Source organism: Trichechus manatus, unplaced genomic scaffold (genome assembly GCF_000243295.1).
Source record: "Trichechus manatus latirostris isolate Lorelei unplaced genomic scaffold, TriManLat1.0 scaffold00320, whole genome shotgun sequence".
NCBI classification, from domain to species: domain Eukaryota; kingdom Metazoa; phylum Chordata; class Mammalia; order Sirenia; family Trichechidae; genus Trichechus; species Trichechus manatus.
In genome coordinates, this window is record NW_004444256.1 from 208,368 (window position 1) to 225,051 (window position 16,684).

A 16,684-nucleotide genomic window follows, 5' to 3' on the forward strand; every position below is an offset into this window, starting at 1 on the left:
GCCGGCATCTGCCTTTGGGGTTTGAAATCTAGACTCTAATTACAGCTAACCTAAATAAAAACAAATGGCATGATTATTTTGTCTGTTCTTCTCTCTACTTCTTATTATTTCTTGAGTTTTAGAAAACTCACGGCTCATTCAAAACGTTAAGAAACAAAATGAATCAAAGAAAAGGAAAAGAAACGTACCTGGGATCCTCTTGGCCCTCGCTTATGGTCCCATTCCGAATGCCCCATGAGCTGTAAAGATAATATAATAATTACAGGAAATTTAGTGATACTTATTTTACATGGCAAATGTTTTTTTTTTTTTCTCTTTCTTTTAAAGAATAAATAGGCCTTTGAAATCTATATTTTAATAGTAAGGCCTTGAATAACCATTATGAGTAAACTACTTACCTGAAGTAATAAACTATGGGTTTGACAGCTAACATTTCAACCTCTAGTTATTTTGAGAGTGCTTTAATGCTACTGTGCATCAAAAGGCATTTGATAAGGTACCGTTTTGCTGTTCTTTGTCAGGAACATCCTACACAGATGCTAAGCTGTGTAAAGCTTTATTTGCATATCATTAAGCCTCTAGTTTATTAGGAAAATATGCTGAAGTCATCTGCTAGTACAGCTTAATCTACTGTCATGACAATAACCAGAAGGCCAAAATATCTTAGTATTTTTAAGCTCTGTACAGATAATAGCACAAAAATATGAGCATTCTAAGGAGTGAAATTATTTAATATGAAATATGTCCTTAAAGTCACAAAATGCAGATCTGCATAAAACAGAGACTGCTTATGAAGTCTAATATTTATTTATTGAAAAAGTACATTTAACCAGAAGGATTTTGAGGACATACAACATATCATATGAGAGGAACGAGACTCCATTCATCTATCTAGCAACTCACTACTCATGAATACCAATTGAAGAACTAATTCCAATTACTAAACTAGCACACCAAGATGGTGGGCTACCCAACAGGTTTATACAAATTATAAGCTTTTCTACATAACAGCAATGACTCCTTAGTAGATAATTTTTTTTTTTGAAGTTCACAATAAAACAAAAAAAAAGATGATATACATTTGAATAGCATAATCAAGAAATGTGTGACAAACATATACAGAGTATGATATAATTTTACTGACGGACATATAATGCTTCTGGCTATGAAGACTGAATTCTATAAAACCTTTAAGGGTTAGATTTTACTTAAAATATCTTACAGATTTAACTCAATTGTTATCAAAAGCTAATGTAAAATACTCTAAGCGTTATTAAAAAAAAAAAAAAACTTTTCTAATCCTAATTATGTGATAATGGATTAAGAATCAAAATATAAATTAATGAGATGTAGTAGACAATTTTGGGAAACAAAACTCAAATACATGTAGGAACAAAATATGGAAAATAAAATATCAAACATCAAGGGATATTTGATGAGTTAGTCAACAAAGGAAAATAAGAAATTTATTCTGGGAAAAAATAGATCTGAACATTATAACATACACTAATACAAATTTTAGATATATTTGAGAGACTTAAATTTTTAAAAAATGAAAGCATAAGTATAAAATGAAATAAAATCAAAGTAAATATTGAACCTATCTTGGGATTTTCCAACTTAAAAGAAAAATATCACAGAAGGGAAGATCAATTGATCTGGTTACATAAAAACTTAGAATATCTGTGCAAACGTCACATTGGTAAAATATCTGCAGCCAATGGTTGTTATTAGTCGTCTTCTAGCCAATTCTGATTCACTAGCAACCACCCTCCCCTACCTATCCTCCCACCCCCTGTGCAGAAAAAGGATAAATAATATCCTCAGTACACTAAAAATAATCACAAATTACAAAAAAATAAAGTAATCCACAATCCTAGTAGGAAGTTGGGGAAAAGACAGGAAAGGATATAAATAGTTTACAGAAGAAATAACGATAGTCCATAGATATATGGGGAAAAAATTTTAACTTCCCTGAAAATGAAGGGGCCCTGGTGGTGTAGTGGTTAAGAGCTCGGCTGCTAACAAAAAAGGTGGGCAGTTCAACACCTTGGTAAGTGGCATCTGGAATCTTAAAAGCTAGCGAGCAGCCATCTAAGATGCATCAATTCGTCCCAACCCACCTGGAGCAAAGGAGAATGAAGAATACCAAAGACACAAGGACAATATTAGCCACATAAACCAGAGATTCCATCAGCCTGAGACCTGAAGAACTAAATGATGCCTGGCTACCACCAATGACCGCCCTGACAGGGAACACAACAGAGAGTCCCTGACGGAGCAGGAGAAAAGTAGGGTGCAGAATTCAAATTCTAGTAAAAAAAAAAAAAACAGACTTAATGGTCTGACTAAGACTGGAGGAACTCCAGAAGACATGGCCCCCGGACCCTCTGTTAACACAGAACTAAAACCATTCCCGAAGCCAACTCTTCAGACAAAGATTAGATTGGACTATGGGACATAAAATGATACTTGTGAACAGTGTGCTTCTTAGTTTAAGTAGATACACGAGACTAAATGGGCAGCTATTTTAAGAGCATGAGTTGAATGAACATGTATTAATAGTTTTTAATGTACCTTATTACTACTTTTTTCAAAGTAATAAAAAGTTACAGAAATCTGCATGCTATATGAAATATAATCTAAAAAGAAATAAACTCTGCATATGACAAAAGAGATACAAGAATGTTCTCTATTTAATAAGAACAGAGTCAAAAGAAATCAATAGGATTTTTTCCCCTCTATCGACTTGAAGAAATCTTATAAGGGTTTTACCATAGATAGGTAGTCCCTGACTTACAGGAGGGTTCTGTTCCGATGACTCCGTTGTAAGTCAGTTCTGATTTAAGTTGAGTACTTTATTTTATTTTATTATTTTAGTTTTCATTATTACTGCCTTTTTTATCAGTATCTTTATAAATCATAACACCGAGCATCTGTGAGTGAACATCTGAGATGATAACATCAGCAAATTACGTGCTGCAACATTGTATGTAGTACATATTACTAATGATAAGATGTACATGTGGTTCCCTGTAGCTCGAGTATGTCCTAAGTTGGGAACTACCTATACACTTCTCCATGATGAGAGCACACCTGGCACTAGATGAGAGGTGAAGTAGAGGGTGAGGAAGTGAGGGGCCTGAGAGCACATGACTTTTCATCATATTTGCACATAAAATTTATTTTACTGTTTTAGGAGCACTGACCACAGATCATAGACCATAAGCCAAATGGTTTCAGCATGCTTTTAAAAAAACATCTATAGTGTGATAGACTGACTGAATATATTCATTTAATATTACAGACTATTTAAATGAAAGGATTAGAGTACTGGTATGCATTTGTTTTAAAGCGGAAACATAGGCTAAACTTTTTAGGAAGTTCAGAGACACCTCCCTATTCCCACTTCCTTGACCAATGATTATATCAGGACAAATAAAAAATATCAATCAGTTTAACCCTGAAGAGAATTTTCACAATGAAGTCAATGAATTTCCATATTAGGTAAAAACCGATGTTGACGTTCTACCAATGAGAAAGTCAAAACATCCTTTGACTCCAACAGGTAAGAAAAGTGTTAAATTCCAGATGACCAAAGCAAGTCCTTTGATATTATCATGGAATTAGATAAATTACATAAATGGGTCATAGGCAATAAGGAGTAGAAGTAGAGACAGATCTAGGATGGAATTATTTTTTCTTTTTGCAATTTAATTCATCTGGCCTAAACTTTCAAGAGAAGTGAATAGCAGCATGATACCTAAGGAATTCTGAGAAAAGACTCAGAAAATTTATTAACATGATACAATACCTTCTTTGGAGGAGGAATGTCTGTGATATTGAGAGAAAGAGATGTACATACACACACACAGATTAAATATGTGAATTAAAAATAAGAAATTCAAATATTCTTGTTGACAAAAAGTGCGAGGCTACTTAATTCAAGACAAAAAAAAGTTTGTCTCTCACCAGCTATTATAAACACTCTCTCGGCCACTTGATCATGATTACTCCTCCGGGTAATGACATTTTTTATAAGCATCTTAACAGAAGGTCTGGGGTTATATAGATCACCAAGGTCACATCTACACATAGCAAACAAAATGCTTCTATCTGCATGAAGTAGCCCTCAGAAAAGAATACCCATCCTCCCTTATCAGCTCGAGATAACTGGATAGGCAAAATGAAGACCCTTGAAATCATTCCTTGGAAACCAAGTATGCTTCCTGGAAAAGAAACCCAATCTGTTGCAAGAAGTATTTTGTAAATCTTAACTTCTTGACACTGTCTAAGCCATTTTCACCCTTATGGAATAAATTCTTCCCTCACTCTCTCTTTTATTTTTAATAATAAATTTCTACATCACAGCCTTCAGCTAACAGTATGCTACACAGTACTTGGTTCCAACAAAAACAAAACTGCTGCCAAACACAGAATTTAAAAAGTTCACAGGAGAAGCAAAGAAGTCAGCGTGGAAACAAAAAGGTTCGATCCAAGCAGAGATATTTTTAATCATAGCATGAGAAATGAAGATAATTAAAAGTATATTTCGAAGGTAAAATATTTTCCTCTAATGTTTATATATTTTTCCTAGTACTATTTTCTCCTATTGTTTTCTTGTTTGTATAAACATTAATGCCTTTTTAGAGACTTCTCGGGAGAAAAAAAAATCACCATAACTAAGGCTGAAGGGGTAAAAGCTGCAGGATCTAGATATGAAACAAAACGTGTTTCTTTGCACGGGCATAATGACGCGAGGGGGTTTAGATATGAAAAGGCAGTGATGAAGAGTAAGGAGCACCATTGTTATCCTTACACTTCTCTCAAGAAAACTATTCTTCTCTTTCACTTGTTGAGAATTTCTAAAACATATTTTTGAAAACATAAAAATAATATACATACTACTACACAAATCCCGTTTTCATCATTTATTTATTAAGCAAATATTTATTATGTGTCTGCTATGTGCTAGGCACTGTTCTTCTTGTTGTTAGGTGCCATGGAGTCAATTCCAACTCATAGAGACCCATGTGACAGAGAACTGTTCCATGGGTTCTTCCAAGCTATAATCTTTACAGGAGCAGATCGCCAGAGCCCCTGGGGGGGTTTGAACTGCCAACCTTCCAGTTAGCAGTCCAGTGCTTAACTGTTGTGCCACCAGGGCTCTTTAGGCACTGTTCTAGGCACACATTATACATCGGTGAACAAAACAAGATGCAGCTCTGTTCTCCTGGCTCTTACAGTCTGGTGAAAAGAGAGAGAAGTTAAACCAGTAAACACATAACACACCAAGAAGAAGCTTAGAGCAGAGTAAAAGGACGGAAAGTGAGTGGGTGATGGAGGGTGTGGGCTAGGAGCAGGGCTAATTTTATATAAGTAATTCGGGGAATTGCTTTCTAATAAAGTGGTATGTTACCAGAGAATTTCACGATACGAGACAGACATACAGTTCTCTGGGGGTAAGGCATGACAGACAGAGCAGACGAGGCAAAGACCCTGAGTCAGAAGTAGGAATGCTACGTTTGAAGAACAGTAAAATGTCCCTAAACTGAAATTGTAAAAAAGGATCGGATCTTTTTAATCATATATACATATATATATAATTATTTACTCCTTTCTGTTCGTATAAAATTGTTCCAAAATTTAATCATTAGCTCTATTAATTAAAAATTACAAAGTACTTTCTCTAGAGAAATATTGATGGACCAGGAATTTTCCTTTCCCCGAACTCTTAATTTTATTTCATACCACAAGAGTTTATGGAGCGTGTACACTCCAAAAAGTCACCCTTATATCAGTCGTAGTGCATACCATGGTCTGTACAATTTTACTGTTTTTTTATGTACATGTTTCGATTTTCAAGAGAGTCATAAAATGCATAAGAATGGGGGCTTGTCTTCAAACTCCACATTTACTGTGATGAGCCTGAACTTTTCAATCTGATAAGTAAATTGGAAGTTCTTCTTTAAACTTGGCATGCTCCCTTTGGATTCTTCCTTTAACATACTCTGTTCTTTAATCCATTTACTGCTTATCTCTTCTCTCTTTTAAGAATTCCATGTGAGAACATAGGCCTAGGACTCCTTACTGCCCCTGCTCACAGGGTCTGTTAGAGGACAGTCCACTGTATTGGGAAGATCTGTTGTGAGCAGTGTAGGCCAGCTCAGATCTTGTCTAGTCCTTTAGGGGAATTGTTCTTACTCCTTGGTATTCCTCTCCTTCGCCTCTTCTTATCAATGGAGTAAGATGGTCAAGACTACGTCGTTGTGCTCCTTAAAAAAGGACAGTTGAGTTCTGCATTTGGTCTAGGGTCCTAGACTGAAAGGGCAAATGAAATCTCTGAGGCTCCCACACATTGTCACCCAGCTCTCCAGGTTTCTACACTGGGGCTTAGGGCCTAGCAAAGGCCTACCACTAGCAGTACTGAAGAAAATTTACCCTCCTTTATAATTTAATTCAGAAACTGGTAGAGTACATCATTCCCTTTTGGCTAAACCAGACGAGGGCAGAAGCCTCAGTTTTTACCCACAGCCTACCTTGAAGCAAGGCTGGGCACTTCACATCTCCCCATCCCTCTAATGAATCCCACTCGACAAAGCATTGTCGAGTGATGCTGATTTTATTGAAGATTTCATGGGGAGAAAGAACATGCTTACATCATACAGAATATAACAGGGAGCCATGAAAATATTCTTTTAGATATCTCCAAAGGCTACAAAGCTTTCTTGTTCTCTTTCTCCTTCTCATATATGTATTTGTTGGTTTGTTTATTTCTTTTTGCAGCCAGTCACCATTTCTTGCCTTTTACCTTGCAGAGAAGCGGGTGAAGGAAGCAGGTCTTTTTTTCAGCTTATTGGCCCCAGTCATTCCTCCCTCAAGGATATTTCCCAGGATCTAAAACTCCTCATCTTTTCCAGAATAATGTAGCTTTCTCTTATGCTCTCTATCTTGGATCTTGAGACAAACTAGCAGGAAAAAAGGTACCTTAGAATCTACCCTGCTTAGAAATTGTGGTTGTTGTTGTGAGTTGCCGTCAAGTCAACTCCGACTCATGGCAACCCCCATGTGTGCGGAGTAGAACTGCTCCATAGGGTTTTGAAGGCAGCGATCTTTTGGAAGCAGATTGCCAGGTGTGTCTTCTGAGGCACCACTGAGAGCGTTTAAACCACCAACCTTTTGGCTAGTAGTCGAGCACTTAACCATTTGTGCCATCCAGGAACAACCTTAGCATTGAGAGAGTCTGAAAATAGAAAGGCACTGAATGACTGAAATTAAGATACTTTTTTCCTGTCTCCTGGGTTAATAACAAACTAAATTCCATCCATTTGGCAGAGAAAAAATTCCTAATCTTGATTCCTAGGATTCCAACGTAGCAGTCAGTATAAATTTTATAAGTACTATTTTAGATTTCAAAATTCCATCTCTCTATTATAAATTCTATATCTATTTCTGATAATGATGGCAATGATGTTCCCACACTCTGGTTGAGAATGTTTCCATAGCTCTATTTCTGTCTCTGTTACTGTAATAACAAGCATTATCCTAAACCTATATGCTGCCAGTGATCCTACAAAATATATTAGCTTCTGTTATTTTTACTTACTACATCTTGCCAATCGTGATTACATGGCTTTTTGGGAACTTTTATTACTTGTTTATACTTTTAGCAATACTATGACTCCATCTACTCCTACTAATGTAATCACATCAGTCTCCTGCTTTATTCAGTGTTTTCCTGTGAGACAGTCTATGAAAAAATAGCCATAAAGTAAAATACACTTGAAAAATTCTGCATAATATAATTTATGCATGGATATTCCCAATGCCTATTAGCATGTTAAACTTTAAGAAGTCTTAAAGCAAGGGAACTTTAACATTTCTGAAAGTATTTGATCATAGAATCCTTTTGTTTCAGGAGAGATTAACAGTGTTCCATGGAACATATTTTTTTAAAAATTTAAACAGTTTTACAGATACTTTTCTTATACATTATTCCCTCTCATAACAAAAAAAAATAAAAAGTAGAGGCATATGATCCCTATCGTGTGAAGTGGAAATGAGTTAATAGAGGTAAAATAGCATAACTAGCCAATGGCTAACAGAAATTGAAATGTAGGTGTCCTAACTGCAAATCATACACATTTTTCCTCCTGCACCACTTTTAACAGTACTATAATAATTGAATCCAACCTAAATACCAGGTTTTTGATGCTGGAGCATATTGGTAAGAGGAAAAAAAAGACATGGGATTTGATTTGTCACATTGGAAGTCATGGCTGTAGCTAATGTGATGGATTTATTTCTCCAAAATTCATTTTCCACTTTTAGTCTCCAACTCCTTCAAGATTGTGGAATAAGAATGAATTTATAAATAGGAGTAAATTTAGTTTCTCAGAAAATCCTTTGCAAATCCTATGAATTTAACATTGTAAAACGTTGGCATTATCTCAAAATATCTAGTATATTATATGTTAGCCCAAATTCTCTATTAACACATCTCATTAGTACAAATTATTCATTCCTGTACTCACCTGTTCACTCATCATTTATACATTCTTACAACTAATATTTATTAGCCATCTATTATATACTAGTTCAGTGTTCTACTTGAACACTGCAAAATGTCAACATTGACAGCTTGGAGGAACTACAGGATCTTGACTCATATCTACCCTATAGGACAGAGTAGAATTGCCCCATAGGGTTTCCTAGGCTGTAATGTTTACAGGAGCAGACTGCCACCATCTTTCTCCCTCGGGGTGGCTGATGGGTTTGAACCACCGACCTTTCTGTTAGCAGCCGAGTGCTTAACCATTGCTCCACCAGGGCAATGTGAATTGGAATCGACTGGATGGTACACAACGACATAGGATATTGAAGTACCTTATGAATCATTAGTTAAGTAAAATTTAGTGGTTAAGCCTGAGGGCTCTGGAGACCAGATTCCCTGGTTCAAATCCCACTTTTGACATGATACTGAGTCTTACTAGACACATGATCTTGGGCAGATTACTTAATATCTCTGTACCACAGTTTCCTTATCTCTAGAATTTAGACAATAATAGCATCTAACTCATGTGGGTTTTAGGAGTATTAAATGAGTCATATTAAAAAGGCCTAGTATAGTGTCTGGCACACAGTAGGAGCTCAATAAGTGTTAGCAGTTATTTTTAATCATTATTAATAATTGTATGTATTATTTAGGTATTATTGGATTCTAATTATTTGATAAAAGTATAGTGCACATGACATATATTGTTACTTTCTATTAAAGTAGAATATTTTATTAAACTGAAAAACCCATTGCTTGACGATGCCACACACAATTTTAAATATTTGACCAAATATTACAATTAAAAAACAAAATTTCATACATTGTTACTCATAGTAACATACAAACACATGTGCATATTCAGAGAGTCTACTGAATATACTGAATACTATTCTAATTTATTTTCTACATAACAATTCGAAAACCCAGATTTTAACATTACCAAGTTCCCTTGGAGATGAGAGGCATGCAGTAATGAGAACCTGGATGGCTTTATCTTCCTGAGACATAAAGAGTAGCAAAAGGCTGACAGAGTCACAAATAGCAAATGCTTGAAAATATCAGCAGGAGCGAAAGCTATAAAAGAGTTTGTTCAATACGGAAAGGACTTGCACCTTCAGGTATATCTAACCAAAAAACCAAACCATTATCAATTCGCTTAGTAAATTAATACTTAACCCCATTGCCGTCCAGTCGTTTCTGACTCATAGCTACCCTATAGGACAGAGCAGAACTGCCCCATAGGGTTTCCAAGGAGCAGCTGGTGGATTCGAACTGCTGACTTTTTGTTAGCAGCCACAGCTCTTAACCACTCCGCCACCAGGGCTAAATTTCTAATTCAAAAGGTACCTAGGCCTGAAAGTCCCGGTTTAAAACAACAAACAAGTACAGCAAACAAACAAAAATCAATATAAATATTATGTAAAAAGAAGTTTTTAAATTCTGAGCAGACAAAACAAAATGCACTTTTCTTGTGAAATGTTAAACAAGGCATTCTGATTTTAATTTATTAATCTTATCAACTTTACTTCAGGTGAAACCCAAATCTCTAAGCAACTTGAATATGACTATAACTCTGTATTCTACAGTTTATTAAACTACCTCTGGTATTATTTCTGCCAATTTGGTTAAGTGAGTAGAAATCATAAATGAATGAATGAATAAACAGGCCCCATTTATAATTTCTGGAAACCCTGGTGGCGTAGTGGCGGGCAGTTTGAATCCACCAGCTGCTCCCTGGAAACCCTACAGGGCAGTTTTACTCTGTCTTACAGGGTTGCAAGAGTCAGAATCAACTCAATGGCAACAGGTTTTGTTGTTTTTGTTTTGGTTTATTATTTTTAACTATTCAACTATTCTTTCCCTATATATTCAGATTGGGTTTGTACAATACTTCACAAAAGGCATGTATTCAAGGCTATTTACCCCAGAAAGTTAGTAAAACTTGGTCAAAACCACTCAGGCAACTTCATGAGGCTAATCTATAAAATGGATCTCTTTTCTTCGAAGAGAAAATTATCAAATCTCATGGAAAATAACAAAATTCAGACAGTCTCAGCTGTAATGCTTTAACTCAACAAAATCTATGAGGTCTTACATTTGGATAGGTTTACTTTATTTCTTTTTCTTAATCAAACATTCTGATATATTGTATTCAGTGAAAACAAAGCAAAATCTTAGATTGCAGCTTTAAAATTAATAATGTATGCTGAACAAATGGAAAAATCATTACTTTGATCCCCAAATAGTTTACATTGGTGAATCTATAAAAATACAGATGGATTTTTATTTAGTTATTAAGCTGTTACATATACCAACAAACTAACTAAATTAGAGGAAAATTCTCTATTTAAATCATCCTTTTGAGAAACAATCTTAAAAAATTAATAGGGTAACTAAAAAATAAATCTGAATAATTCATGTGATTTAAACAACTGAACTCATTTTTAGTCTTATAAATGACATATGAGACTGAATTCATTTTTATACAATTTTCTTGTATTGTGAAAGTTATATTTTATGAAAAAAAGACCTTTTAAAAAATTCTTAAAGTCTCCTTTCATTCAGTGCTTAGCCACACCTTTCATCAGTGCCATAAAAATTTCAGCAAAATGACAAAATTTCAAGCATTTCCACTCTACTTTCTCCTCCCAAAACAACTTCACTTTGGGGAGTTATTGAGAAAAGGATAGACTTAAGTGGCAGAGAACAATACGTGCCAACCGCATTACATATTCCTTGGGCTTCTTCTTTTTCCTCTGAACTTGGTATTGCCAAAATTACTTCGGTTCCACTTCCTCCAATTAGTAGATTTTAACAAGACATGCAAATTCTATCCTCAGCTTCTTAAATGTTGCTGGAAATAATTTACTACAGGGCCTTAAGGTATTTTTTTTGGACTGAGTTTAAGGTAGAGTGTTTCCATGATCCAAAATGTGACCTTACTCTGCAATTCTCCTTCATGCCTCCAGGATACATTTGATAAGTTGCAAAGTAATATCATGGATTTGTTTACACTAAAATCAATATTCTTCTGAGGAAAGAAATTAATAACATCAAAAAAGTTTTCTTGAAGATTTATTCGTTTTTGGAACATATTATGTGGCTCTCCATTTAGGGATGAGGAATTCAAGATAACGTAGCAAGGAAAAAGGAAAAAGGAGAAAAAAGGAAGGACACAGTATGATCTAACATTATACTTAATTAACTGAAGTGGGTAGAATGGGCAGAATTACAGCTGCAGAAAGGATTACCATGCTCTTCTGTATCTCTGTTCCTACTTCAAGTATAAGAGTTGAGAGATTACTCACTCTTTTCTCTCTCTCTCTCTGTCCTTCCTTCTTTCCTTCCTTCTACTTCCCTCCTTGTCTCTCTTTGTTTTCTTTTTAAGCAACTACCATATACCAGAGCCCGTGTTAAAGCAAAACATAAAAATTGAGTCTGGAAAGAAGAAACACAAGGAAGCAGACAAATAATTCATGCTACTTAATGATGGCTATTAAAAACATCATTCTGGGTTGTACACAAGGAAGATTTATTGATTTATTACTTTATCACTGACCTTGTCAGTTTGTATCAGTAATATACAGTGGATAGGATTCACAGTTCATTTACTTATATAGCTAAATTAAAGTTTTCTGGATTTTTTTTTTTTTTTGCATAAGAGAAGTATCTGATTAAAAAAAAAAATCTATTAAACACGTTGATTCCAACCATGCATGATTTGGAATATTAAATTTTTCACCAAAAACACTGAAACATGTTAAAGCACATAAATCATAATCTGGAAATGGGAGGAGAGAGAAAACTCGACAAGCAAAATATTTGTACATCATTGTCGTGCCAAAGCCAAAATTATTTAGTGTAATAGTCACATAAATTCTTCATTTCTCATCCTTTGTTGAAGGAATTTAAGAATTATTTATAGGATGAACAAAAATCACATTTGAAAACTGAAAATTATTGTCAGCTATGGAAGTTTTAGGGTGATTTTCCTAATAGTCTGTATTTCTCCTTTTTTTAGAAGTGGCCATGGGTGAACGGCTGTCCTATGCTGCTTCTGTGCAAAAAATTGCCAAAAATAGCATTCTTAGAGGATGGTCAATTCAGTTTTCCAGAATTAATAAATTACACCAGGTATAGTCACACTTTAAATGTACAGCCTAATTTCTTTCAAGCTATTGTCATTCTACCTACATTTAAATACAAATATATTTTTTCAAGTTCCATATATCCAAAAATTTCATTAGAACCATAATAAGATAGTTTCCTTAGACTAACCTGGTTTATATTTCATCACACAAAGATAATTGTAAATCAGAGGAGTCTCTGACAGACTGTGTTAAATATTCAATTCAGAAGTCACTAAAGGAAATGTTTCAAAAACTGAATCCTTTAAACAGGCAGAGGTCTTATTTTCAGTCTCTTTCATGCTGAAATAACCACCTAGATCCTGTTACACAAGCTACTATACATATTATAGTATATTTATTGAATCTTTACAGTGTTGCGTACTGGTTAATCATCACTCCTATGTCAGTTTGCCATACAGTAGTGGCTTGCGTATTGCTGTGATACTGGAAGCTGTGCCACCAGTATTTCAAACAGCAGCAGAGTTGCCTTTGGTGGACGTGTTTCAGCAGAGCTTCCAGACTAAGACAGACTAGGAAGAAGGACCTGGTGATCTACTTCTGAAAAAACTGGCCAGTGAAAATCTTATAAATAGCAGCGGAATATTGTCTGATAGAGTGCCAGAAGATGAGCCCCTCAGGTTGGAAGGCGCACAAAATATAACTGGGGAAGAGCTGCCTCCTCAAAGTAGAGTCAACCTTTATAACGTGGATTGACTAAAGCTTTCAGGACCTTCATTTTCTGATGTGGCATGACTCAAAATGAGAAGAAGTAGCTGCAAACAGCTATGAATAATCAGAATGTGAAATGTATGAAATATGATTCTAGAAAATTGGAAGTTGTCAAAAACGAAAGGGAATGCTTAAAGATAGAGATCCTAGGCATCAGTGAGCTAAAACAGACCGTTATTGTTCACTTAGAATTGGACAATCATATGGTCTATGTCATGGATTGAATTATGTCCCCCAAAAAATGTGTGTAGCAACTTGGCTGGGTCATGATTACCAGTGTTGTATGATTGTGCAATGTGATGTGATTTCCTTATGTGTTGTAAACTCTATCACTATGATGAGATTATATGTGATCTCCTTATGTGTTGTAAATTCTGTCACTGTGATGAGGTTATACAGATGAGGTTGACAAAATTAGTGTCTTAATGCTATCTCTTTTGAGATATAAAAGACAGAAGTGAGCAGAGACACATGGGAACCTCATCCCACCAAGAAAGCAGTGCCGGGAGCAGAGCGCATCCTTTGGACCTGAGGTTCCCGCGCAGAGAAGCTCCCAGACCAAAGGAAGACTGATGACATGGACTTTCCTCCAGAGCTGACAGAGAAAGAGTTCCCCTGGAGCTGATGTCCTGAATTTGGACTTGTAGCCTATTGGACTGTCAGAGAATAAACTTCTCCTTGTTAAAACTATCCACTTGTGGTATTTCTGTTAGAGCAGCACTAGATGACTAAGACAGTCTACGATGCCAGGAATGACAGATTGGAGAGGAACGGTGTCACATTCATCATCAAAAAGAATATTTCAAGGTCTATCCTGAAGTACAATGTTGTCAGTGATAAGATAATATCCATACTCCTAACAAGGAAGACCAGCTAATAAGAATATTATTCAAATTTACCACCAACTACTAATAACAAAGATGAAAAAATAGAAGATTTTTATCAACTTCTGCAATCTGAAATTAATAAAATGCACAATCAAGGTGCAATGATAATTACTGCTGATTGGAATACAAAAGTTGGAAATGAAGGAGAAGGATCAGTAGTTGGAATATAGAGCCTTGGTGATAGAAACTATGCCATAGATCGCATGATAGAATTTTGCAAAATCTATGACCTAGAGGAGGCGTGGTCAACGTGGCGGACTAGTTAGACGCTTCCTATATCCCTCTTACAACAAAGACCTGGAAAAACAAGTGATTTGATTCTATGTGAATATCTGGGTAGCCCTGAACAAGGCAAGGTTAAGAAATCCGTCTGAGTGATATGGGAGAAGGAGACTGTTTGAAAGAGGTGAGAAGGCCCAGAACCGCGGTGGCGAAACTACAGTGCTGCACCCAAGCCGGTCCCCGGTGAAGCAGGCAAACAGCTGTGCTGTGCGTACACTCGGGAAGCAGTTTCCACATCGAGAGAGACCCGGCAGCAGAGATTCTGCTTGGACACTCCAAACCAGTGAAGAGCAGCTCCCAAGAGGCTAAGATAACTACATGCATGCACTCTTTCGTGGGGATTAAAAAAAAAAAAAAACCCATTTGGGAAAAACCTGTCTCCCTTTTACCTCCTCCCACCATGCTCTGCACCGGAAGTCTGCTGGGCCGGAAGTAGATCCCAAAAGGCACCCTGACCCATTCTCCTGGCCTTGGAGAGGGAACAAATGAGCTGCTGGCTCCCCTAGGCCAGGAACACAGGTTCGGCACAGCTCCGCAAACTCTGAGTGCCTTACACCCCTGTATAGACTTGTGGGGGCCCATCTCAACAGCGTTAGTCCTCACTGCCACAGTACAACGGGGTAAACATCTGAAGTTTAACTTCAACTGCTTCAGCTGTGAACTGGCAGATTTGTGACCCTCGAAACAGCCCTGCCCCTTAAGTAGGCACTTTTATCGATCTGCAGCAGGGGCTTGAGGACTGGTAGTAGCACCTAAAATGCCTAGTCACCTGCTACAGAAGTCCAAGAAAAAGTGGTACCCTCAAGTCTTTACATCCAACAGAGTGGGGTGCTCAGAGTCCGGCCACAAAACTCACCTACCTACTCACCCTAGAGAATAGGGACACACTTTCCTTTCAGACTCTCAGGGGCAGCTGTCAGCCCCCTGCCTGGCTCAGTGCATAATCCCCTACCACAGGCAGAGTCCAGTACCTGCACCAATCACCCATGCCTCTCTAGGACTGGGGGTGAGAGCCTGCATCACACACTTGGTGACTGACTGCCTGAACACCCGAGCTGAACCCATATAGGAGAATTTAACGGACTCCTGTGTACACATACTTAGTTACAGAACTAACTACCTGGTGACAGGACGTTAGAGATCCAAAGGTGTCAAAAATCAAACTACTGCACACGAGCAGCCTATTTGGGCATATCAAAGCAAAACAAAATAAGAAGCTAGGTCTCACTAAGCAAATACAAAATAAAATTATAATAAATTATTGATGGCTCAGGGACAACAGTCAATATCAAGTCACATAAAAAGGCAGTCCATGATGGCTTCAGTAAGCTCCCAAAAAAAAGAATCAATAAATTCTCTGGAGGAAAGGAATTACCAGAGGCAGAATACAAAAGATTAATATACAGAACTCTTCTAGAAATAAGAAAGGAAATTCGACAAAATGCAAAAACAGCCAGGGGACATACACAGTAGTAGCGGAACTTAAAAAAGTTATTCAAGAACATAATGCCAAATTTAATAGGCAGCAAGAATCCATAGAGAGACAGCAATCAGGAATCCAGAAGATTAACAATAAAATTTCAGAATTAGACAACTCAATAGAAAATCATAGGAGTAGAATTGAGGCAGTAGAAGTTAGAATTAGTGACATTGAAGATAAAGCTCTTGACTCCAACTTATTTGAGGAAAGATCAGATAAAAGAATTAAAAAGAATGAAAAAACTCTTAGAGCCATGTGGGACTCTATCAAGAGAAATAACCTACGAGTGATCGGAGTACCAGACGGGGGGAATAACAGAAAATACAGAGAAAATTGTTGAGGATTTGTTGACAGAAAACTTCCCTGATATCATGAAAGATGAGAAGATATCTATCCAAGATGCTCATCGAACTCCACATAAGGTCGATCCCAAAAGAAAGTCACCAAGACATATTATAATCAAACTTACCAAAACCAAAGATAAAGAGAGAATTTTAAGAGCAGCTAGGGATAAAAGAAAAGTCATCTACAAAGGAGAGTCATTTAGAATAAGCTCGGACTACTCAACAGAAACCATGTAGGCTAGAAGGCAATGGGATGACATGACATATTTAAAGCC

General features: G+C 36.4%; 1 protein-coding gene across 1 annotated transcript in view; it reads right to left on the reverse strand.

The window, feature by feature from the left end:
* The window catches only part of PDE3A (phosphodiesterase 3A), a 369,019-nt gene that overhangs the window by 151,959 nt on the left and 200,376 nt on the right, over positions 1 to 16,684 (reverse strand). The window contains exon 2 of the mRNA XM_023725502.1: positions 189 to 239. Coding sequence (XP_023581270.1) covers positions 189 to 239 — 51 coding nt within the window. The remainder of the gene's footprint in view (positions 1 to 188; positions 240 to 16,684) is intronic.